Source organism: Diadema setosum, chromosome 3 (genome assembly GCF_964275005.1).
Source record: "Diadema setosum chromosome 3, eeDiaSeto1, whole genome shotgun sequence".
Lineage (NCBI taxonomy): Eukaryota > Metazoa > Echinodermata > Echinoidea > Diadematoida > Diadematidae > Diadema > Diadema setosum.
Genome location: NC_092687.1, coordinates 3,399,264 through 3,425,492, shown reverse-complemented (window position 1 = coordinate 3,425,492; position 26,229 = coordinate 3,399,264). Strand labels below are relative to the sequence as shown.

The window sequence follows — 26,229 nt, the reverse complement described above, 5'->3', positions numbered from 1 at the left end:
CAAATAATTTCACACAACAATAGATCTATATAATGTACACTTGAATGAATCCCACAAGGATTGGAACAAACATCCCCCAGCATTCCCACTGATCAGTTACTAGCCATCCCTTTAAGACATATATGTGTCAGTTTTCATAATGTTTTATGATTATATCATGAAAGTGTTTAGGCTACCAATTCTTTGTACCTGTAGTTGCATATTTGCCAGTTGCCTCAGGAAATATGTCCAGCATATACAGCTGTATTGTCAGTGTACCAAATAACAATGTATAATATGTTGAATGATTTTGGTGACTTATTATGATAATTGATAGAGGCATTACATACTTACCCAGCTCATTTAGGAAACACTTCCAGTTAAATATGTATGTGATATATGCCACAGGAAATGAGTGATTTTCTGTGACAGCATATGTAGCCAAAGCATGGTGTACTTGACAGTTGCATCTGGAAACACACCAGGTATTCATTGTGTGTGCGCAAAATGCCATGTAACTTCTTGATGAATCTTGCCAAATTCATTTTTAATGAAGATCATACATTTGAATAAAGAGAATATGAACCTTTTGGTTCAGACCATGTTACATGAAGGTGTGAATTTGTTTTCCTCTCTTTTATTTTCATTTTATATGTTTTACAAGTAAGTTCATGTGTATAATTATGTTGATTGTAAAGTTTTGGTCTCTCCCATATATCAAAAACGAGGGATAAACATCACTTTTCTGTCAGTGGTGGCATCAACAATTTGATGTACTCTTTCCATGGAATCTTTGAATGTTTTTGTGGCGGTAAAACATTGGATGGTAGAAGGCTTAACGGTGCACCACATATATTTTCAAGACTATGTGTTTGGCCCTGAAAAGGGCCTACCCAGCTAAGGTAGGCCCTTTTCTAGAAGAAGTGTTGCACCATTAAGCCTTCTACCACTCAATCCTCCTCCAATTTTCCACAACTTTGAGGTATTACCATCATCTCACACAACAGCAGAATACCTAAATATGCCAATCAAGTTCAAATATGAGTGATGTCTAACAAGGTCAAAGGTCAATGTGTCAGTGAACTAGCCCTGATAACCACTATTCTCATAATATTGATGCATATTTTATAACTTTCTACAGATCTTAGCTTTCACTACCAAACTCATCACAGTTGCATGACCTAAAGATACCAATCAAGTTCAAAATGTGGTTGTGAACGTCGAACAAGTTCAAATGTCAGATGGTTGAAGAATTTTTCCTCATAGGCACAGTTCTCACAGTATTGAAGTTACATGGGTTGCCAGTAAGGCAGATAATTGCATTTAAGATTTTGTTATTTATAAAGTACTGCATAGTCAAGCACCTGGTTGTTTATCAGAATTTATATTAATAAAATCATATTCATATTCACATAATTTACGAATTACACAGAAGTTGTAACTTGCTTCTAAAGCTACCTCACTTCAAAAATAAAGTAACTTTGGGGGATTGTGCCTTTAGCTGTCCTGCTCCATAACTTTGGAATGAATTGAGTATATGAATGTAAGAACGACCCAAGTCCATGGATGACCATTTCAAGTAAACTTTAAAAAACTTCATATTTTTTTTTTATTTGTCTAATAATATTCTATTTAACTGTGATGGGAAGGCAACATTGTATATACAATTTAGAACATATATCATTATGACAATTAACATTTACATTAATTGTGGAGAGGCCATTTTGTGTGATGGACTTGGGTCGTTCTTTGATTCATATGGACTTGGGTCGTTCTTTGATTCATATACATGATATTCTGCTATAGAGATGAGAGAAGGACGAGAGAGGGCGCTATAATATGAATGTAAGAACAACCCAAGTCCTTCATGTTTACATTCATATAAGATTTAACTCATTTATTTCAGGCACTTCCGGGGGTGATTAGGATTTATCATTTATACACAAGATGAGTCCATGCATAAGCTACAATTTCCCATGTCAAACTCAATTTGGCCAAAAATTGGACTTGGGTCGTTCTTATATTCATATACTAGATGATATGTACCTGAGTAAATGAGGAAGGCCCCGTCACTTGCTGTGTTCAAATCTTTGTTGAAGACTTACCTTTTACCAGAAGCCTTTGATTAATTTGCTATTTGTTTTTTGTGTGTCTAATGAGTAACAATATCAGGAGCTCTGTTACATCACAACACAGTAGAGTATACATGTATTTACATAGTAGGTGCACTATACAAATTTGTCAAATTATTATTATTGTTATCAATATCATATCATTATTATTATTATTATTGAGGTGTACTCATCAATATTTTTCTTTCAGATTTGAGCTATGACCACCAAACTCACAAAATAGTCTAAATAACTGAAAAATGCCAGTCAAGGTCGTATATGAGTAAAGTCCAACAAATGCAGAGGTCAAATTAATGGAATTAATGGTCAGTGAACTTAACTTATTAAGCACTTGAAACAATACAGGACACAGTGTGGTGTGCTCTCAATAACTTTCCATATTGAGAGCTATGATAGCCACACTATAACACCACATGCACATCACCTGAAGACTCTGTTCAAGTTTGAATATTGGTAGACAATCTAGGAAGGCAAAGGTCAAATGATCAATGAACTCTTTCTGATTTAGTGTCATATTATATTGTTTGCTCTCAATAACGAATTTCCACAACTTTGTGCTATAAGTCTACAAAACTCAAACATGGGTATATCTGCTAAAAATAGATACCTGGCAAGTACTTGGTTAAACTGAACAACGTAAAAGGTCAGAAGTAAAACTCTAGAACAAATACATAAAAAAAAAACATTTTAAATACAGAGTGTAATATGTGGGCGAGGACGATACATCGCTTTGTGTTTGTCTAAATTGTCATCCCGAGTTATGTGTGTGTAGATGTTCATTTGTTTTCCACAAAAACAAACTTGTTTTTTGCGTGGAAGATGCCGTAATATTAGTTAAGATTTAAAAGCTCTGAAGTAGGATCCTGAATTATGTTGCCATTTTTTCTCACTCTAGGGTGCAAGTCTAGTCAGCATTTGTAAGTATCAAGTTGACCTGACTATTACAAAGGTCAAAGATCCCAAAATTGAATGATTATATACAGAAAACTAAGTATTTTTCAATATATTTTCTGGAAATCCTTGTTGTTGTTTTTTTCCCCTCCCTTCCCCCTTCTTCCCCTCTTTTCCCCTTCCTTTTTCCTTCTTTTTCCCCCTCCAAGCAGTCCATTATGCCCTGGTTCGTCGAGTGAAGGATTGCCATTGAACTATGTAGTGCAGTATTGTTGCATGTAATAGTACGTGTTGCATGTTCTCATTGGTCAGGGCACCCCTAGCTGGCGTGCTTTGACCAATCAGAGACCGGAATAGAGAAATTGGATATAGCGCCTTTTGGTTGAAATAAAAAACTGGATTTAGCGCCTTTTGGTTGAAAGCGTGAATTTCATGTTTGATTTTTTTCATATTTCCTGAAGCAATTTTGATAAAATTTTTAGTGCCTCACATGCACATGAGACAGATCTGTTCGAGTCATGCGAAAGATGGAGTTCGATAAAAATTGGATTTAGCGCCTTTGGAAGCAAGCTCTTCATATTTTTTTTTTTTTTTTTCATGGGATTCTCATTTAAATTCGGGCATACATTCCTGATACCGTAGTAATTAGGATCCATCCATTATTCCTGTATCTTATCACCTTTGAATATTCATATGTGCTGAATTGTCTTTTGATTTGAATGATTACCACATTGACAGTTTGGGTAATGATCCCGAGAACCAAGCTTTCCATTTTGTAGGAATGGGACTATACTGCTCTAGAACGGTTTTAAGAACAAGAGTATTTAATATGTGAAGGATTCCTAGTAAGCCCTCACATAGTGGATACTCTTCTTCTCGTCGCAATATGTATATGCATATACTGTCGTTGTTGCTTTTGTTGTGTTTTTTAAGTGTGTGTGGGGGGGGGGGCTGGGTTGAGGGGAAAATGATTTATTTTTTCTCCCACAACATAGTCTCCCAACATGCATTTCAAATTATTTTTCAACTTTCTACTGTGCTGCATAGCTGAAATTGCTAAGTCACACTGGAGGACCTGACATCTCGGCTGATGCATCACAAGCCTACGCCACGTGTATCTGCACCTTGCCAAACCTTAAGACTCTGGAGCTACATGATGTCAAGATAGCAGACGAGTTCTTTTCCGCCCTCGCCGCATCAGCATCAGAAGCAAGGGTATTTTTTTTATTAAGGTTCATTTCGTTTTAACGAAGAGTAACGTTCATATCCAGTTTATCTGTGAGAAAGGAACATACAAGGTAGTCATACAACATGAACGTAATATCAAAGTAGTTCAAAAGGGTCAATATGTTTCTGCAACTTATTGACTAGTTGTCCTTCATCGCCATAAAAAAGTACAAATATTGATCAGCGTTTTAGAGGAAAGTCATGACTAAAATCTTGAGCAAACATTCTCGGATGCTATTCGTACCAACGACCTCACGATTGATAGGCAGGCGTCGTGTCCATTAGACAACCGAGCTTTCACCCTAAAACCAAAGAAGGTTTCTCTAAGGGATAGGAACCATCACATCGATATACACTAATATTACTGAAGGTCATGCGCATGAAGCGAAAAAATATATAATGTCATGGGATTTTCATTTCATTGAATAATCCGTATCCTTCCATAATTAATGTACTCTATTACCTTTGAATATTCTTATGTATTGAATTGTCTTTTTATTTTGAATGATTATCACAATTACAGTTTGGGTAATTAGTCCGAGAAGCAAGCATTCCATTTTGTAGGGACAGGTTTATATGTGACCATGCATCACAAAATGAACAAAAAGTCGCACGCACTGAATTTGTGTGACGACTGAAAATAGTTGAAAAGGGTCAATTTGGTCAATCTTGACTTTTTTATATTTTCTGAAAGAGCAAGTGAAGAGTTTGTTTGCAAAAACCGATAAGTCCATTTTTTAACATTTTGAAGTACATAAAGTACAAAATGATACCTTTTGAATGATATATTGGTCACTACACTGATACAAAGGTACATTTTTGAAGTTATGGTCAAAAGAAGCAAACATTTTCAAATATTCCCTTTATTTTTCTTGACCTTTAATCGCAAATATCTCCATTTGACAAATATGGACTTATCGGTTTTTGCAAAAAAACTCTTCAAGTATTCTCCTACATTATGCTAACATTTGGTATCACAAAATGAACAGCGAATTGTGTTTTTAGCAGTTTATCTAGAACACCTTTTTTAATAGTGTGATTAGGTGTGTCTTTAGAGTTCCTCCTTTATTGCTTAAAAAAAAAAACCCTGTACACACTCTTCACTTTCAACTCTAATAGCTTTAGAAAGGATGATGCCACTGCTTTGAAAGTTGGCATTTAATATAGACAGAATATGTTAATAGAACATGCGTAATTTCAGCTTAATCTAATAATCCCTTCATTGTGGTTAAACCGGTGGTTTTCATCCTGTTTTTCGTCCTATTGATTGCACAGGTAGCACGAAATGGTGAAGATTAAACGCTTGAATAGACCCTGTGCTTTAGAGCCTCTTTTCTCAGTACACACTTTTCTGAAGTGTGTGCTTTCTTTCCAATATTTAGATAGGTTAGGAGAGTCCATGTGATTTGAGTTATACATCATTTTAAAGCTTAAAGTTTGCTCTTCCAGAATATGCTCTTAACTAAAAATTCATGTCTGGCGACTTTATGTTTTGTTTTGTTTTGTTTTGTTTTGTTTTTGGTGCAGGGTCACATATTGCTCTAAGAATGATTTTAAGAAGAAGAATATTTAATATGTGAAGGCTTCTAAGTAAGACTTCACAAATTGAATATCCATCTTGGTAGCATGATGTATGTTCACATTTTGTTGTTGCTTTTGGCCTTTTTAACCCTAAAAAGACTGGGCTATTTTGGTAGCTTAAAAGACTGGGGGGGGGGGGGCTTCAAGGGCCCCCCTCCCCTAAGATCTCGACCGTGGATTGCGCGATCGCCGCGGAACTTTGCACAATGGTAGTGTGCGATGTAATCTACAAGATCGTGTTTTTAAATTTTAGAAAATAGTCTTCTTTTATTTTATTTTGATTAATTATGATAATTTATGCGAGAAATCAGAATCTTTCATCTAAATCAGTAAATAAAGCTCCAAAAGTGCTCATTTTTGGTATAATTATTCTTTGTGGCATTCTTAGCAAATGTAATTGAAAAAAAAAAATCGGTATCCAAATCAATTTTTTATTTATTTTACTGTTTCATGAATTTCTTATGTATTTCTTTGTTTTTTCGACCTTTTGTTTTTGTTGTTTTTTGTAACAAAATTTGTCACAAACACTTTTTGAAGCCTAATACTCCTAAAACAAACTAATTTTAGCCATTGAGAGTAAAAATAAGCATGTTTATATGAACCATGTGAAAAAACTCAATTTGCATTGACTTTGTACACAAAATCACATTTTTTAGCCTCACGTGCATGTAGAAAAAGTCATGTAACTTCAGAACCGTACCCCCGGGCGTCACAAATTTGGTGTCAAACTGTGCGGGAAACTCAAAAGAAAAAATTCATGGAGCATCGCGGCGAGAGCATTGCGTGTTGCAGAGTAATCGTGCGAAATGTCGAGGGGAGGGGGGGGGGGGGGCTCCGAGGCGCCCCCCCCCCCCCCAGTGCAGTTAGGGTTAAGGGGGCTGGGTCTAGGGAAGAATAAGTTATTATTTCCTCTTAAAACATAGCCTCCCCACACCATTTAACTTAACTTTTCAAATTCGTACTGTGCTGCAAAGCTGAAATTGGTAAGTCACACTTGAGGTCCTGACGTTTCGGCTGCTGCATCAGAAGCCTACGCCAAGAGTATTATGTACCATGCCATACCTTCAGACTTTACAGCTACAAGGAATACAATGCTGCATGTCTAATGTCTCTGATAAGACGAAAACAAAAATATGCAGTCAATGTTGTATCTCACTTATAGTTTATGTGGTATTATAATTCCACAAAGGCAGAAAAACAAGTTAAATATTTTCACAACTCCGCTTTAAGAGTTAAGACTTGAATGTGAAGAGGATGAGGGAAAGACGAGTTTGCCAAAATTACTTCTTTCTTTGCCCAAAGTAGTTAGATGACTACGAACAAGTATATTTTGGAAGGTTTACACACCAACCTTGTACTATCATGTTAACATAAACTGGACAACAGTAAAGAGAATAAGTTATTCTTCTTAAAACGCCCTAGTCTTACCAAAGTTTTTCATATAACTTTTCATCTTCCTACGTTCCTGCAAAGCTCCAATCAATAATACACCATGGAGGACCTAGCCTTTCGGATGCAGCGTCACATGACTATGGCAAGAGCATCTGTGCCATGCCAAACCTTCAGTCTCTGGAGCTGAACTCTGTCATCATGACAGACAGCTTTTTTGTTGCCTTCGCCTCATCAGCATTAGATGCAAGGGTATTTCATTTCAACCTATTTTTGTTCGGATATCCATAAAAGGGAGCCTTAAAAATGCGTCCAATTTGTGTTCAATATAAAAAAAGTACTCCGATGAAAATCTTGTTCTTTAGATTTTATGCATGACACATTGATGATATTGATGATAGTGTAATGCAGATGTATTGAGGTGATGATATAATAATTAAGATATTTTCTTTCCTTCATTACTTTTCTAACATAAGCAAACAAAAATCAATCAAAACATCATATGTCGTGTAGGTGTAGACCCCAATCGTAAATTGTTTATTTTTTGCTATGATGTATTGTTTCGTTTCTGGTTATTGCTAAAGCAACGCAACTCCTAATATGGTTTATCCGATGGAGTTTGTGACTTTGAAATGAATTTGGACACAGAAATAAATCTTCTCCATTTGAATTATTTTAGTATCTGAATAAAAAAAAAAAAAAAACGACCTAAGTCCATGGAAGGCCATTTCGAGTAAACTAAAAAAAAAACAAAAACATAAATACCTTCAATTTCTTTTTCATTTGTCCAATAATATTCTGTGTAACTGTGATGGGAAGGCAACATTGTGTATACAAATTAGAACTTATATTACTATAACAATTAACATTTGCATTAATTGTGAAGAGGCCATTTTGTGTGATGGACTTGGGTCGTTCTTTGAATCTATTATGTGACCGTGCACCACAAAACGAACAAAAAGTCGCACGCACTGCATTTGTGTGAGGTAAAAAATTGCTGAAAAGGGCCAACTTGGTCAATCTTGACTTTTATATATTTTCTGAAAGAGCAAGTTTTCTTCTACATTATACTAAAATTTGGGATCGTAAAATGAACAGGAAAGTTTGTTTTTAGCAGTTAATCTTGAACACTTAAAAAAACAGTTTGATTAGTCGTGTCTTTAGCGTCCCCCTTTCGTTTCTTAAAAAAAAACAAAAACAAAAACAAAAACATGAACACACTCTTCACTTTCAACTCTAATAACTTTAGAAAGGATGATACTACTGCTTTGAAAGTTGGCATTTATTACAGACAGAATGTGTAAATAGAACATGCCCAATTTCAGCTTAATCTGATAATCACTTCATTTTGGTTAAACCGGTGGTTTCAAATCTGTTTTTGTCCCATTGATTGCACAGGTAGCACGGCTTGGTGAAAATTAAACGCTTGAATAGACCATGTCATTGAGAGCCTTTTTTCTCAGTTCACATTTTTCCGGAGTGTGTGCTTTCTTTCCAATATTTAGATAGGTTAGACGAGTCCATTTGATTTGAGTTATACATCATTTTAAAGCTTGAAGTGTGCTCTTTCACAATATGCTTGCAACTAAAAATCCATGTCTGGCGACTTTTTGTTTGTTTTGTGGTGCAGGGTCACATATGAATAATAGGCTGCTATATGAGATGAGAGAAGCGATGAAAGGGGGAGCTATAATATGAACGTAAGAATGACCCAAGTCCTGGACTTGGGTCATTCTTACATTCATATAAGATTTCACTAATTCATTTCAGGCACTTGGGGGGGGGGGGGAGGGATTAACATATATCATTTGTGACCGTGCACCTCAAAACAAACATAAAGTCGCACACACTTATTTTGCGCGAGGACTGAAAATAAGTGAAATGGGTCAACCTAGCCGAACTTGACTTTTTCATATTTTCTGAAAGAGCGGGTCTTCTTCTACGTATACTAAAATTTGGTATCATAAAGCGGGCAGGAAAGTGCGTTTTTTAGCAGTTTATCTCGAACATTTTTGGCAGAATAGTGTGATTAGGTGTGTCTTTAGAATCCCTTTTTCATTTCTGAAAAACCTTGTCCACACTCTTCACTTTCAACTGTAATAACTTTTGAAAGGATAGTGCCACTGCTTTGAAAGTTAGCTTTAATTATGGACAGAATGTGTTAATGATGCATACTTAATATCAGTTTAATCTGATAATCCCTTCATTGTTGTTACTCTGGTGGTTTACTTCCTGGTTTTTGTCCCGTTCATCGCACAGCCAGCACGGTTTGGTAAAAATTAAGCGCTTGAATGCACACTGTACTTCAGAGCCTCTTTTCTCAGTTCACACTTTTCCTGAGTTTGTGCTTTCTTTCCAATATTCAGATAGGTTAGGCGAGTCCATTTGATTTGAGTTATACATCATTTTAAAGCTTAAAGTCTGCTCTTTCAGAATATGGTCTTAACTAAAAATTCATGTCTGGCGAATTTTTGTTTGTTTTGAGGTGCAGGGTCACATTTATACATAAGATGAGCCCATGCATAAGCTACAATTTCCCATGTCAAACTGAATTTGACCAAAAACTGGACTTGGGTAATTCTCATATTCAGGTCGTCATTTGTCAATGTGTATATACGTATCGTGTTCAAATCTACTGTAGGTAAAATAATTTTATATGTGTGTTTTATATCAATCCATATTCTTGCCACATCATCTCATCTCATGTTATTTCAACCATTCCGTGATTCTGCACAGCTTCAGGTATTCCAACACTCTGGAGGATCTGTCATGTCGGCAGAAACACTGCGGGCATGTGTCAAAAGCATCTACACAATGCCATGTTTTCAGACTATTCAGAGGGTGTCTATTGGACCCTCAGTGTTTCGTGCTGATCCTTCTTCATTTGAGACAGGACGAGAAGAGGTACTGTCATTTTCTTTCTTACATTAATATTTCCCACTGGCACCTTATAATGTAAGTGAGACAGTATACAAATATACCAGGCTGGAGAGGTTCTGGATGAAACTTTGTGCAGAGGCGAACTCAATAGTTTCGTGACGGACGCCCATCCGAAATATAGATCAGTTAATAATGGTTTATATAAGCAGTTAATAATTGTTTTATATACCTCATTGTTTCAGATTCGTTCTAACTATAGAACTAGTAACTATGTCTAGATCTGGGGCTAGTCGAATACAAAGTAGTTCTAGGCCTAAGCATAGTTCTAACGGCAACACGATTAAAATTAACGAATCGTGTGCATCGTTTTCATACAGATAAAGTTGCAGACTACAAATGACGCGGCCTTCTGCGAGCTCCTGCATACAATATTGACAAAAGATTACAATACCAAACTCCGCGTCACTTGTGTTTAATTTCAATATTTCCAACATTGCATGTTGAGAAATAATTTTCAATAGATACCGCATCGGCCAACTTCATTTAGTTTGTGTCTGCTTCCTACAGAAACTTCTCCACAAATTCTCCGGCTCCGTGTTTTATTGTGGCTGATGCAATTCCAAAGTGGGACGGGTAGAGAGTTCCACAGACGTGGCGCGACAGAAGAGAGGCCTTTATCTCCATACATTTTTTTAGGCGGGTATCATTGGGAACATGGGGAGTCAGTCCAGGACAACGTAGTCCTGGTCGTCGTCGACGTACATTGATAAGTGCAGACACGTATCCAGGAGACAAGTTATGAACAGCCTCATCAGTTAGTAGTAAGATCTTGTACTGCACTCTGCGTTGCACAGGCAGCCAATGAAGCTTCCGAAGCACTGGTGAGATATGGTCAAACTTCCTGGTGCCTGTTAGAAGGCGTGCAGGTGCAGTAGTATTCTATACAACCTGGTGGCGTTTGATTAATGATAATGGCAGGCCAGCAAGGAGATGGTTGCACAAATCCATTCTAGATGATATAAGAGCATGAATGATACTTTCTGCAGCACCTTTCTGCAGCACACCTGTAAGGCAGTGTCTGATCTCAGCAACCCGGCGGAGTTGGTAGTATGCTGACTGACAAACATTTGATGTGTGTTTCTCCACGCCCGTTGTTCTGTCAAAGACTACTCACAGGTTTCTAGCCTTGTTGTTGAGAGATATAGCTTATTCACCCGCTAGAACTGGAGCACCAGTGGTACTACTACTCACATAATTATGGAGAAGAGAGCATTAGATACTCTGTTTTCTTGTCGTTAACCTTCAGGAAGTTGCTGTTCATCCAACACCGAATCTCCTCAATAGAAGCCCAACAGCAGCAGCTGCACATTCTTCAGCGTTTCCAAATTTTGTATCAAAAGTTGGAGGCGTTATATATTCGTATGAAAGTTTTTGTTTGTTTGTTTGTTTTCAGATGACGATTTTTCGAGGAATGAGAGAGGTTAATGTAATTTAAGGTCCCGTTTCAAAGGACATTAAGTTTGCATGATTTGTTCAAACAAAGGAGTTGCAACAAAAATCATAAGCAGTGACGAAAAGCACTGCCCAAAATGTTGTAAATGTTTTCAATTTCACGAATTTAAAATCCTGAACGTTCAATCCAGTGGTGCTGTTGTGAATTTGAATGCGTTTCTCGTGCAAATTTGAATGCCGATTTTTACAATATCATGTGATATAATCATTAAAAAGAATGTTGATGAAATCAAATTGAAGTAGTTGGCCTACTGAACGATGTTTTCGATGATCATTTGAAGTTCACTCGAGCTTGATTAACGGCATCGGTAAATCGAATGCAAATCTGATGAAATCGGGAGGAAAAACCTTTAAGAAATTAGATTTGATTATGACATTATTGAAGATTTTCCTGAAATCTGTGATATCCTAAATAACCCCTTTTTCCTTCCTTGTTTTTTTTTTTTTTTTTTTTTTTTGGGGGGGGGGAATTCCTACAAGTGATATTCCTCCCTCAACAAAAAATTCATCCGAATTTCTAGGTCCACGAAATTTTAGCTCAATGTTTCTAGTCCAACATATAATCAAGAGATAATCGACATTGTTTCTTATCTTAGTTTAAAAAAAAAGTGCTGGACACGATGACAGCAGTAATTTTCATCCGAAAGGGATAATATCATGAATTGCGGATATTTGATTTATCCCTTTTTAATGACATCATCCCCGAAAGTATGAAAATAGTAAAGGACATCTCTTTTTTAATAGTTCAGAAAAAATGACATATTAGATGTAAATAATTACCGATCAATTTCTTTCTTATTTGCAGTGTCCAAAATTCTTGAAAAAATAAATTTCTCAAATATATATAAACATATATACATATATATATAGATATATATATATATATATATATATATATATACTGTTTTCAAATTCAGTCTATTTTCAAATTCGCAGTTTCGATTTAGGGGAAAAACATAGCACTACGCATGCATTACTGAGTTTTATAAAAAAGAAAAAAGAAAAAAAGAAACGAAACACAGAAGAAGTTGCACATGCTATCGACAAGTCTTCTCATCTGATAGGTTTGTTCCTTGACTTCTCCAAGGACTTCGACACCATTAATCATGATATTTTACTTAATAAATTACATCATTAAGAGATGCGTAGGATGGCCTTGGAGTGGTTCAGTAGCTACCTCATGAACAGGATGCAATATGTCTCTTTAAATGGTTGTAACTAACAAATGCTAAACAACTATCCTCCTATCAAGTGACCCTGACGTTCCCATCAGAGCAGTAATACATCGATGATGAAGCGAAATGAAGATCGGTGTCGTAAGTGTGAATAGCACGCATTTTTCATTTCCATCTGAGAAGATTGCTGGATGGCCCATATTCAACTACGTTAAGCTCTTCTTCCATGGGGTCCAGTTGGATGTGAGGTGGGACCACTTCACCGGGTTAGACACCATGCTCTTTGCGATGGATGAATGAAACGGGATATTTTACGTGCATGAGTTGTGACTCTCTCATACACGGGACCTCCATTTTATGTCCTATCCGAGGGACAGAGTGTTTTGCCTCTTGTTAGAGGGGACGGTATGCTTACACACAACATTGCTCAGTCCAGACTCGGGTTCGAACCCGGGCCGCGTGATCGTGAGGCAGACGCGCTACCGACTGAGCCAACTCACCGCATGACAACAGTTGCAAGATAAGAGAGCGTTATATCAGGTTCTTCGTAGATCGTTTCTTCGAAAAGTTCAGCAATTGCGATTTGATGTGCAACATACCCTAGATATTTCAAGGTATTTCCATCATCTGCAATGTCTCTTTTTGTAATTGGAGTTGAAAAATTGGTAATATCTCGTCGGTTTCTGATCCACAAACTATGACTAAGACTATCAAAGCAGATATTCCAACAGTGACACACTTCTGCTAATTCAATTCAATTCAAAGTTTATTTCATTTTTTCGACAAAACATATAAGTCACACTTCTTTTTTCAACAAAGAATAAGGTAAACAAAACATTATGTATCAAAAGAATGTACAACAATTGAGAACCTTATCGTAATTATACATTGTAGTAAAAAAGAAGCAGAAGTGATGGAAATGAAGTACATGTATAACTTTGCTTAAAGTGCGAAAAAAATATAATATTGCTAAAAAAAATATATATATATTGCTATATTGTTAATACTCTTCCCTGTAATGTATTTGTTCTTTCATTGCTATCTGAGGTTGTTGATTTTGTCGCCAAAGAGGTTAAAGTTCCTTCAACACCATGGGGAGGCAAACTTTCACTTTCCTTGTCAATCATCACCGTAGTGTAGGTCATCAGATGCTCGTTTTATTCTCTTTACGGATTACCTTTTTTTCACATAATAACACTCTTACTCTTGTAAATACAGTAAACTTTGAATTAGAAAATGTCGCCCAATGAATAAAAGCAAATACGTTATCTCTATATCTTCAAAAAACAATATCTATGCTTTTTAGCAAAACTCCACCAGACCTGTTAAAATCTTTTTACAGTACTCCACGGGATAAGGCTTCCCATGTTAAATTCCTTGGAAAAACAGTCGATGATAAGCTTTCATGAAAATTTCATATTAATAGTTTAATATGCAAAATTATTTCACGAAATATTGGTATAATTGGTAAAATGAATGTTGTTTTTCTTCAGCGTCCCTGCTAACATTACATTCATCCCTAATATTGCCTCATTTAGATTATGGTATTCTCGCGTGGGGAAATACATCCAAGCACTCTCAGATAAATTACTTCTATTACAAAATAAGTCACTCCGTATCATATGTCACACTGCATTTTTGTCTCATACTGACCCGTTACTTTCTGAACACAAAATATGTAAAATTAAAGTTTTATATTTCTTTAATCTAAGACAATCTATGTATAACTATAAGAAAATTAATTTTCCAAATATATATTTTGTAAATCCATTCAAAAACTTACCCTATCCAACAAGGGGATTAAATGAAGTCCACTTGCCATTTCTTTTTATAGAATTTTGCTGGCTCAGAACGCCTTCATCTACTTAACTTTGCCCTAACCCTAACCAGAAGTCCTTGGGGGAAAAAAATAAGACCGGAGCAATTGTCGCAGGAGCAAATGTCGAGTCACCGGATGCACAATGTTCATAGTGACTAGTAAGAAGAAAATTATTGATAGTGAACACTAAATTGGTAAAAATTTTCAAGAGATACGTAGAGCCAGACTCGGGACGGGATGGAGAGATTCGAATGAATCAAACCAAAGAAAGCACCTCATGCGGATGCGCGTTCTTCTAGTTCTAAAGAGAATATAAACAATATAGTCGAAGAGCATTATTTTTAACCTGGACATTTTTGGTAACAAGCTGATTTTTTCAGGGTAGGTCCAGAAAAAATTTCTAGAATAACATACTAAAAGTCCTCACAAATCCTCTTTGAGCATTTTGCGCAATCAAAGATGGCGTCCAAAATGGCCGCCATATCCAGATATTCTTATAACTTCTCATCCAGAGAACCCAAATACAAAATTTGAATGTCTAAATATATGTTTTTAAGCATGAAGAACTCAATAGAACACATATTAACAGATGTTGATGCAGGCAAGTACCGTAATCCAAGATGGCGTCCAAAATGGCCGTCATTTTCTGAAATTCTTATAACTTTTCAGCCAGGTAACCCAAATACAAAATTTAAATGTCTATATATATGTTTTGAAGGATGATGAGCTCTAGGGCCCTGTTGCATAAATAACCTGAGAAAAACTCGGGTTAGAGGCGGGTGCCTACCTGAGTTTCATGGTTAGTTAATTTCTCTGGCTAAAAAAAAAAAAAAAAAAAAAAAAAAAAACTAAGGTTACGGTATTTCGGCTTTCTTTTATTCAAATAAACTTGGACGAGGATAAAATGCGGAAGTGCTAGTGATTTTCTCAGTTTTACGCTCCGCGCACAGCTAGCAATCACCGCTACGCGCTGTTTAAATGTACAATGTACTGTAGTACATGACAGTATCGCGCTGTATGCTGTCGCTGCCACACAAACATGTAACATGCAGTTAGTACGAGTAGCGGTATGTCCGCTAGTGAGCCTGCTACAAGCTTCCCGATAGCCAATCTGTTTTCGGAAATAAGTTATGAGTTATAGGGATTTATCTGTGATTCTGGTGCAATACGACATTATGGAAGCTGAGCTATCGACATGGATACGAAAAAATGATATGCAATATATTATGAGGTATCTTTAAGTTTTATTGATTGCCTGTTGTTTGTTCATGTATTGTTTGTTATTGTTGTTGGAGCTCATTAGCTTGTTTGTATTTGTCTTTTGAGTTTAGTACATGTATTTAAATCTTGTCATTACTTCTCTCTATCTTATTCTTGCCAATATTGTTCTCTACTGTCTTTCTTTTTGTCTCCTATATGTTCTATGATTTAAGCACAATTTTGAAAATGCAAATTTGTAAGATGCAGTCCATCAAGGGTTTGACCTTTGACATCGCCACAGGCCAATGGCCTTTTGTCATTCCCACACATCTGCTGCAGTTCTTACTGTTTTACTGTGTTTATACTTCACTGTAACTGTCCTTGTACTGTTTATGCCTTGTTTTGTGTATATTTCTGTGTTCTGTTCTGTACATTTTATACATACATGTATGTCTATCATTGTTTTTTTTTTGAAAGATGTGAAATGAATTGAATTGAATTGAATTGAAAAGTGCAAACACCCTACACATCTACAGGCACAGTAAGTATACCTGTATGTAGGCTAGATCTAACTCAACTGTTCGGCTACATCTAACCGGGGCGCTCCTTCACACAGATACTGTAACGTTAGCTTCGTTTGGGCTGGTCGCAGTTTGTACCCAACGGTTATGTTGCATTTACTTGCAGTAGGCCTAGGTCTACCTCTAATAACGTTAATACTATTGAATCTACCTCTTTGGTGCTACCTTCATTCACGAATCTAGGGCTCTAAAGTCAGGCCTTCTAGAATTTAGAACTAGATTGTTCTAGAGTCTAACGTTAGATCTAGTTCTAACTGTTAACTGTTAACTGTATACGTCTAAAACTAAAGTGTCTAATGAGTAGATTCTAACTAGTCTAGGAAGTAAGAACCTAGCTGGATCTAACGCTAGATCGATTAGTAGGCCTATATTGATAAAGGTGATACTATCCTAGGCCTGTAGAACTAAATTATAAATAGAGAACTAGATCTAACTGTTAGGCGTAGATCTAGTACTGCGTTTCCGACTCCTGCACCGAAATCTTCCCAGGAAAATTGTTTCCAGAATGGCAGCCTTGGTAGCTCTGAGTCTAAGTGGGGCTAACCAGAGAAATTTAGATTTAATCTTTGGTCAGACAGCTAAGGTTAAATAACCTGAGTTTCTTGAACATTAAGCTGAGAAAAAACTATGGTTAAGCTTTATGCAATAGAAAAACTCTGATTAAAAATTCTTAACCAGAGTTTCTGGGTTTAACCATGAAAAAAACTCCGGTTAAGGTTTTATGCAACGGGGCCTAGAAAACACATATTAAGAGTTGTTGAAGCACGCAAGTGCCGTTATCCAAGATGGCGTCCAAAATGACCGCCATTTCCTGATTTTTTTTTTCACTCATAATTTTGCAAGTAGATTTCAACTTTACACACTTGGAGTGTTGAAATATACGTTTTGAGTCACAGGGAACCAAATATAACACTTTTTACGAGATTTTGAAACGCAAATAAAGCACTTAAGCACTTTCTGAAATCTAAAATGGTGTCCAAAATAGCTGCCATTTCCTATTTTTCCCGTAACCCTGCAACTAGCTAACCACGATGCGCACTTAAATGTATAAATATATATTTTGAGACATAAGGAACCAAACAAAATACTTATTCAGTGATCATGAAGCACGTAAGTACAAATAAAACCACATGAGTTCTTGGCGAAAACCAAATGTTGCCCAAACTGGCCGCCGTTTGTTTATTAAAGAGACAGAGATATTCAACATAATGTTCGAGATTCAACAACTCAGAAGTCCAGTGGAATCTTTCCCTTAAATGTGCACAGCACGGGTATAGGTTCGCTTGGATGCATCCCACTCCCCTTTTTGGAATGGGGTGGCCTGTACAATCATTATTTTCCAAATATTCATCCTAAAGTATGTGCACTTTGTCATTGAATTGCAATCATAAAAAAATCAAAACATCCCTCGCTCGGCCCCTTTCCATAGACTTTATACACTTTTGAGATTAACAAATTTCCGAATATATGTCATCAAAAAGTGTGCGCTAGATCTTTCACTTACAAAATGCAAAAGTAAGGGGAATTTGCCCTTCCTACAAAACCCTTCCACCGCTCACTTCCCCAGTATAAATCAAACACCCCTTTGATTAACAATTCCCAAATGTTCCATTAAAAAATGTGTGTAAATTATACAATTATTTTCATTTCAATTCAGGTATGAAAGCTCCCTGAAGTTGGAGGCGATGGGGATACTGAGATTATAATTCATCTACTCTTTGAGGATGGACAATCAAGATAACACCAAACGTGCACTAGGGCGGTTAATGATCATAGAAATGCAAAACTCCCTCCAGTCGAAAGGGATCCCCCCCCCCTACATCCTCTACTAGCTCATTGCCTTGGATATACTAGTCTTTATTCTTTATTCTACTTGCACTTTTTGATACAGAGCGTATCAAAAAAAAAATCCAAATTTGGAGGGCTGTCATTTCTTAATTGTCAGTTATGAAGAGCACAATGTTAGTTGTAAGGAAAGAAGAATTCTCCTTCTTTCCATTGATACCTAATTATGTTGACAATTGTCATGCATGACCGAGCACATGGACTTTAAAGACAACAATGACAAATTGTACTTTTTCCAAGTTTGCGTGTTATTGTGAAGGAACAATACATGTCTCTTTGCATGGATGAGATCTGTCAATGAATGTTGCTAAATAGGCCAGCCTTTACGAATGCAGGTTTGTGTTTAGGTTTTGTGTTTAGGTTTTTTCCCTAACATTTTACGGTCCATAACCTTTAATATAGCCTATTGTCCGAAAACTTGGTCGCTCCCACAGAGGCCAACCCACACAATTCATTTTTCTCTGTTCATATTCAACACATTGCTCCCAGTGGCAAACCATGTCTTGGATATGAAGATAGTAAAATAGATAATGGTTTCGCCTTAATGGGAAGGACCAAATATCGACAACACGGCCATGTTAAAGGTTATGAACCATAAAACGTTAGAAGTAACCATAAAACACAAATCTGCAGTAGTGCAGGCTGCCCTGATGAGTTAACCACTTCCATTGACAGATCTCATCCATGCAGTGAGAAATGCATTGTTCCTGCACAATAACACGCAAACTTGGAAAAAGTGCCTGTCATTTTGCGAAGAGCTCGAGCGGTTTAATCGGGACATGCGTTCGTCAACATCTCTTGATATGTATTTCATTGAGTTCTTTATGTGTCGAAACATAGACACTTAAATGTTGTATTGGGTTGCCTAGTTGAAAATCTATAAATAGGCCTATTTCAGAAAATGGCGGCCATTTTGGATACCATCTTGGATTACGGTACTTGTGTCCGTCAACATCTCTTAATATGTATTCTATTGGGTTCTTCATCCTACAAAACATATATTTAGACTTTAAAATTTTGTATTTGGATTACCCGGCTGGAAAGTTATAAGAATTTCCAAATATGGCGTCCATTTTGGACGCCATGTGGATTATCGTACTTGCGTGCATCAAAAATTCTTGATTTTATGTGGTTTATTGAGTTCTTCATGCTTCAAAACATATATTTAGACATTTAACTTTTGTACTTTGGTTCTGTGGTTGAAAAGTTATAAGAATTTCTGGAAATTGCGGCCATTTTGGACGCCATCGTGGATTGCGGAAAACGCTCAAAGAGGATTTATGAAGACTTTTAGTATGTTATTCTAGACATTTTTTTGGACCTATCCTGAAAAAAAAAAAATCATCTGGTTACCAAAAATGCCCAGGTTTAGGCCTTTTTTGACCTAATGCTCTTGGGCTAATAAGAGCGACCCCTTCATAAACTCTCTCTGTATGTGAGCTGCAGCAAAATGGCTAATGCAAGCAATTCTTGGGAATTTGGTTAACAATGCAAAATCAAGCTGTAGCAAAATACTGCTACTCATGCGGAACAATTTCTAGTGAGTCATGTAGATAAATATAACTTTAAAAAGAAGAATTTCTTACGCCCATTATATTCCAATCACCGTCTCTTCATAACAGTAGAATTTCAGATTGGATAGAATTATAGACGGAACGAAATTCTAAATCTCGGAATCGAATTTAACAACCCTGTCGTGCCTTTGACTTGATAATTAATTAAACCAGTAACTATGGTTATCATATAATTTTCGGATACTATAATTATCAGTTAAACGTTCGACTTACTGGACTGCACCCAATTACATCTCTTTTAAATTGTTGACCACGGAATGAAACAACAATTGTGTAACAGATATTTTTTGGATGATATCTAGATGTCGCCAGCCAATCTTAGTTTCACACTTAATTTATGATAAACAAACGAAGAGTTTGTTCGCAAAAACCGATAAGTCCATATTTGCCAAATGGAGATATTTGCGATTAAAGGTCAAGAAAAATAAAGAGAATAATAAGAAAATGTTTGCTTCTTTTGACCATAACTTCAAAAATGTACCTTTATATGTAGTGACCAATATATCATTTAAAAAGGTATTATTTTGTACTTTATGACAGAGACCGTACTTCAAAATCTTCAAAAATGGACATATCGGTTTTTGCGAACAAACTCTTTAAACATTATGATATTAAATAAACCTGAGAATTCAATCGTCAGCAGATTTAGTGCACTTGGCGGCGGAGCATATTTCGTATGTTCTAAGAAAATGTGGGCGGAGTAATTGTCGATGGATCAGATGTATCTTCGAAGAAAATGGCGGCGGGGCAATTGTCGGCGGAGCATATGTCGGAGGAGCAATTTTCGGTGGAACAAATGTCGCGGAGGATTTGTCGGGGAGCATTTGTCGCAATTTTCGGAGCAATTGTAGGCGGAGCATATGTCATGTCACATATGAAAAGTTTCTTTCCAAAAGGTGCAAAAGCTATTTTCCATCAGATGGACATGTTGACAGAATTGTATTCATTTTTAGCGATCCCACACTATAAACTCTTCAAAACAATGAAATTCTTTTGAGAAAATGGCGAAATCAGGCAACGACAATGAGTTTTGTTCAAAAAGGCGAGAAATCATGTTCTCTCTTGTTTCAAAGGGTGGTATATAAATCCAGCAGGATCAAATCAAAAACCCGTGCATTCGCTTGACCGCACTTTCATCCAAGAGTCAATCCAGGCTGGATAATTCTGTCTATTTAGCTTTTGCAGGCTACCCAAATACTACTATTACTTGATATTTGACTGTAAAATGGCAATATTGTGCATATAGTTTCCTTGGAGAGATGGAGGAAAAGTGAGAATTCATAGAGAGAACAAATCATTCAAGAAATATACACAAATTGACGAAAATAATAACTGAAGCAACATTTATTTGCTGTAAATAATCGTGGTAAAAGTTTTGTTCCCCAAAGTACTAAGTCATCAAAATGAACTAATATATTAATTAATAATTCAATTATATTCAATTTAACTCATTTATTTTATTCTTCGTTTTTTCCAACAAAACATAACACAAGATAAATCAGGAATTACATCATAAACAGAAACATGATACCGATAAACATAAGAGCGCATACTGGCAAAATATGATGCAAAGTCATGCTTCATTAAAAAAAAAAAGGAATTGAGAGGTCCACTAAAAAGCAAAGCTTCTATATTGTGAACCACTCATAAAACATATGAATTACTTATTTTCAAAAATTTGTCTCAAATATGATATACGACAGAAGGGGACAAAACAGGAGACACACAACAACATGACACAACTTGCCATAATAGATGAAAAGAATGGAAGGAAAAAAAGAAAAAAGAGAGAATGAGATAATGTCCACACGCTGAACAAGGGAAATGGAACAGGGGATGGTAGAAAATGGGCTTCATAGAGTTGGTGCTGCATGTAGCTGTGCAAGGATTGTGATGACTACTTCATCATAACAAGCCAACCAAGACATGTCGACCTTTCAAAGGCACAGTTTCTTTATCTTGTGATGGGGTACTTTTAAGGGCCACAAAATCCTTGCATGAAAACACAAAGAACCATGTGAAAAAAAAAAAAAAAACTCACTATTAAAAGTAGACTTAGAACCTTTTGGAAAGTAACTTTTCGTTTCGTGTATGTGACCCTGCACCACACAACAACAACAACAACAAATTCGCCAGACATGGATTTTTAGTTAAGGGCAGATGCTAGGGCAGACTCTAAGCTTTAAAATAATGTATAAATCAATTCAAATATACTCCGCTAACCTACCTAAATACTGGAAAGAAAGCACACACTCTGGAAAAGTGTGAACTGAGAAAAGAGGCTCTGAAGTACACGGTCTATTCAAGCGCTTAATCTTCACCTGGCTGTGCTAGCTTTGCCATGAAAGGGACAAAACACAGGATGTAATTCACTGGAGCAGCAACAATGAAGGGATTATCAGATTAAACTGAAACTAGGCATGTTCTATTCACACATTCTGCCCATGACTAATGCTAACTTTTAAAGCAGTAGCGTCATCCTTTCAAAAGTTATTAGACTTGAAAGTCAAGAGTGTGCAAAGAATTTGAACACATGAAAAGCGGCCTCTAAGTCACACCAGTCCTGCTCATTCTATTCTTCCCAGAAAAGTATTATAGAAAAACTGCTAAAAACACACTTTCCCATTCATGTTAAGATACCAAACTGAAGAGTAATGTACAAGAAGGATAGCTCTTTCAGAAAAATATGAAAAACTCAAGATTGACTTGGTTGAACCACTTCATCTTTTTTGAGTCCTCACTTAAAATCAAGGGGTGCGACTTTTTGTTTGGTTTGCGGTGCAAGGTCACATATATATTCTATATAAAAGTATCGTTTATCTATGTCGTTGGCAGATAGCTGACAAAATTGCAATTACAAGAACAGTGCACCAAATTCTACAATTCGTTTTCCAAATATGCATTTTCACTAAAAATGAAGATATTTAAATGATGAAGGTGCATTTTATTTTTGAGAGCTTTTATGTCACTATATGTTACTCTTCAGGTCACTTTTTTTACGTTCGGTTAATTGTGTATAAGAGAAAAGCGATAATTTCGTTCTATGAAATTGTTTTCCTAGTTTTTGATTTTTTTTTTTTTTTTTTACACAATGATAATTGTGATGCTGTTTAGCTATCAGTAACTACAACAAAAGGATCTGCAGATTGGGGTGAAGCATCAATGGCCTTCACTGAGATGATCTTCAAAACGCCAAACCTTCGAGTGTTGGAACTCCACGGCGTTAACCTCACAGATGGTTTCTTTTCCGCTGTTAACTCATCAGCATCAAAGATACAGGTATCTCATGCTGTATTTGAAGAATTTGAATTTGAATTTCTATAACTGTACCCATTATGTCAATTTGATGTATTTGAGATAGAAGCTGTAAATAAAAAAGAACAATTAAAACGTGTGATATGTTTCTTCAGTTTCTTCAGCAATTTACCTGTCTATGTGAGAATGCTATTATCACAAACAAATTTTGTTTTTCTCTATTCGATTGAAATGGCACTTATATTACATGATCGCTGCGTTTTGTAGTACAATACCCCCCCCCCCTCCCTTGGGCAAATGGATTTTTATATCAAAAGGACGCCCTGTATCTATGCTAATAATCCTTCATTTCCATATTTCGTGGAAATTTATATGAAATGAAATAAAACCCCTTAACTATCTCATCCCAGACAAATAAGCAGCTCGATAGAAACATTTGTGAAGAAAAAGGGAAAAAGTGAAATATTGGAGGATGTATTGAGGCTGTATAATCAAAGCCATCCAATTTGCATTTATAATGGAAATAAGTAATGTGGAAACATTAATTTCCAAGCTTAACTGATGCATTTTATGATGCAAACAACCAGCCAACTTATTTGAAAAATTTAGTATTATTAAGAAAGTGTAAAAGAATGCATCAAATATCAGTACTGCATTTCCGTATAAAGATAAAGTCCTAAATGGATTAGCTCCCTCTTATTGATGCCCGATGGCTACTAGGCATCAAGTCCCACAGGAAACCATATATTCTCTCCTGCCAATTGTTCATTTCCATAACTAGAACAGAACACGCAAAAACGTACATTTTTCCAATTTTGCTTGTTCCCGGTTCAACAACCTTCAGGTTTCTAACAAGAAATTGCACAAAACATCTAGCAGTAAGAACCAAAGTGATACAGTAAACAGCAGAAACAAATGTATATTAACTGTCATTTGCACGTCGTCATGATAAAGAGCTGAGTTTAGATTTACTTATCTAATTTGTCTATTAAAGTTTTCGAGACAAAGGTTTAGATTTTAATATTCGACCTTGCCTTTGATAGTTTCTTACTGCTCTAATCTTTCGTCTTTGCAGATATCGTATTTTTATGTTTCCACATATTCATTCACATTTTTTTTGTCGTAATATGTGACTTTATTTGCAATATTTGATATTTGTAACAGTACTCACTTAAAGATGACTACCTTGTTCACCTATTTAAATAAATTAATGATTGCATTAATAAATTTCTATGCATTAGGATGTGGCCAAAAGTCAATAAAATAAATTGCTGGCAAGTCACATCGTGTACTGAAATTTAGGGGCCTCAAAAACGGGCCCCAAAAAATGTATTTATTCAGGCGAAGGAGGTCACGGACAAAAGTTGGTGGATATCGTTCCTTTGGGTATACCTATCATGAAAACAGCAATGCCAGCTATTTTCATTTCATTTTCATATTTCTTACATATATCATGATAAAGTATATAAAAACGAAAATCATGCAAAATATTAGTTAGGTGAGACTTCATTGGAATGTACACAAGTTTGATTTGGTATAAACACAAGGTCTGTATACCTGGCCCCCACGAGGGAAAGTAGTAACTGCATATCTGCTGAGCTGAGATAAATGCTATTTTGTGTTTTTTTGCAGATTCTTTAAAAACACAGAAACATGCAAAAATAATTTTGTGGTATTATTATGCACTATACCTAGTTGTCTAGCAATACCTAGGGAAAAAATTATGTTTCCGTTATTTTTTACATGTTATCTGCTGTTTTCCCCATGGAAAAAAAGCAGTAACTGCACATGTCACATGACCATAGTGAGGAGAATTGTTACCACCACCAGCTTATAAAGTTCTTCTACTTTCTGGTTAGTCTAGATCTATAAGATCTAGGACCTAACGTTAGACCTAGAATAGGTCTTGTCACTTCTAGGAATGTAAGCGTACAGTAGTGCTGCAAAATTTATGCGCATGCAGCACGAGTATTCTGCACTCTGAGCGCGCTCAGTCTGCCAGCTTTGCTAGTCTCCAGAAAGAAACATTTTCTACAACTTGTCATTATTATGATTCCCTGCGGGCAGAGTCATGAAACTGCTGTTTATATTGCTTTAAAAATTGATAGAATTTTTTTTTTAAGGTATTAGGAAAAAATATACAGGAAGGACTACAGAGTGTGAATGAGTAGACTAAATTGTTAGTTACTGCTTTCTTCCGTAGGTTTTGTTAGTTACTGCTTTTTTCCGTGGGGAAACTAGCAAAGCTGAATCAACTGGATACAGTTATTGTTTTTTGCAAAAGTGAAAAATTGCATATTTGGTCACTTTCAATTTTTTGTGTGCAAAACTTACCTATTCACATTAAAGAGCAATGGGTAAACTATTCATTTTTGCAAAAAGTAAAATTCGTAAAAATGTCAGTTACTGCTTTTTTCCGTTTAGTGGAGCGGCATAGCCGAACAATTGTGCATTTTGTGATAAAAGCACCAAATTTCGCACACAGGTTGACAATCACAATCAGATTAAATTCAGATATTGGGCCATCGTAAATAGCGCCCTCAACGTCCATGGCAGCCATTTTTCAAAATGGTTGCAATAAATGCCATGTTTTCGTAAAATTTGCAAATTTTAGGAGAGAAAAGTCAATAAGATTTTGATTACAAATGGAAAATTACATTCAAATTAAATCTAGAAAACGGGCCATCGGAAATAGCGCCCTCAACGGCCATGGCAGCCATTTTTTTTCAAAATGGCCACCATAAATGTCATTTTTTCGAAAAATTTGCTAGTTTCAGAAGGGAAAGCCAGTAAGATTTTGCAAGCAAGTGGAAAATTACATTCAAAATGAATTTAGATATTTGGCCATTGTTAATTGCGCCCTCAACGTCCATGACACCCATTTTTCTAGATGGCTGTCTAATGTGCCACTTTTTCGATGATTTTGCAAATTTCAGAAGGGAAAAATTAATAAGATTTTGCCAATAAATGTTAATTACATTCAAAATAAATCTAGATATTGGGCCATCGGAAATTGCGCCCTCAACGGCCATGGTAGCCATTTTTTGCAAAATGGCCGCCTTAAATGCGTTTTTTGTTAATAATTACAAATTTCAGAAGGGAAAGCCATTTTTTTTTTCAAACAAGCGGGAAATTAGATCCAAAATAAATCCAGATATTGGGCAATTGAAAATTGCGCTCTCGTTGTCT

General features: G+C 36.1%; 1 protein-coding gene across 1 annotated transcript in view; it reads left to right on the top strand.

The window, feature by feature from the left end:
• Positions 1-26,229, top strand: part of LOC140226671 (uncharacterized) — a 101,648-nt gene that overhangs the window by 40,585 nt on the left and 34,834 nt on the right. The window contains exons 4-5 of the mRNA XM_072307110.1: positions 4,050-4,217; positions 7,284-7,451. Of these exons, the coding sequence (XP_072163211.1) occupies positions 4,050-4,217; positions 7,284-7,451 (336 nt within the window). The remainder of the gene's footprint in view (positions 1-4,049; positions 4,218-7,283; positions 7,452-26,229) is intronic.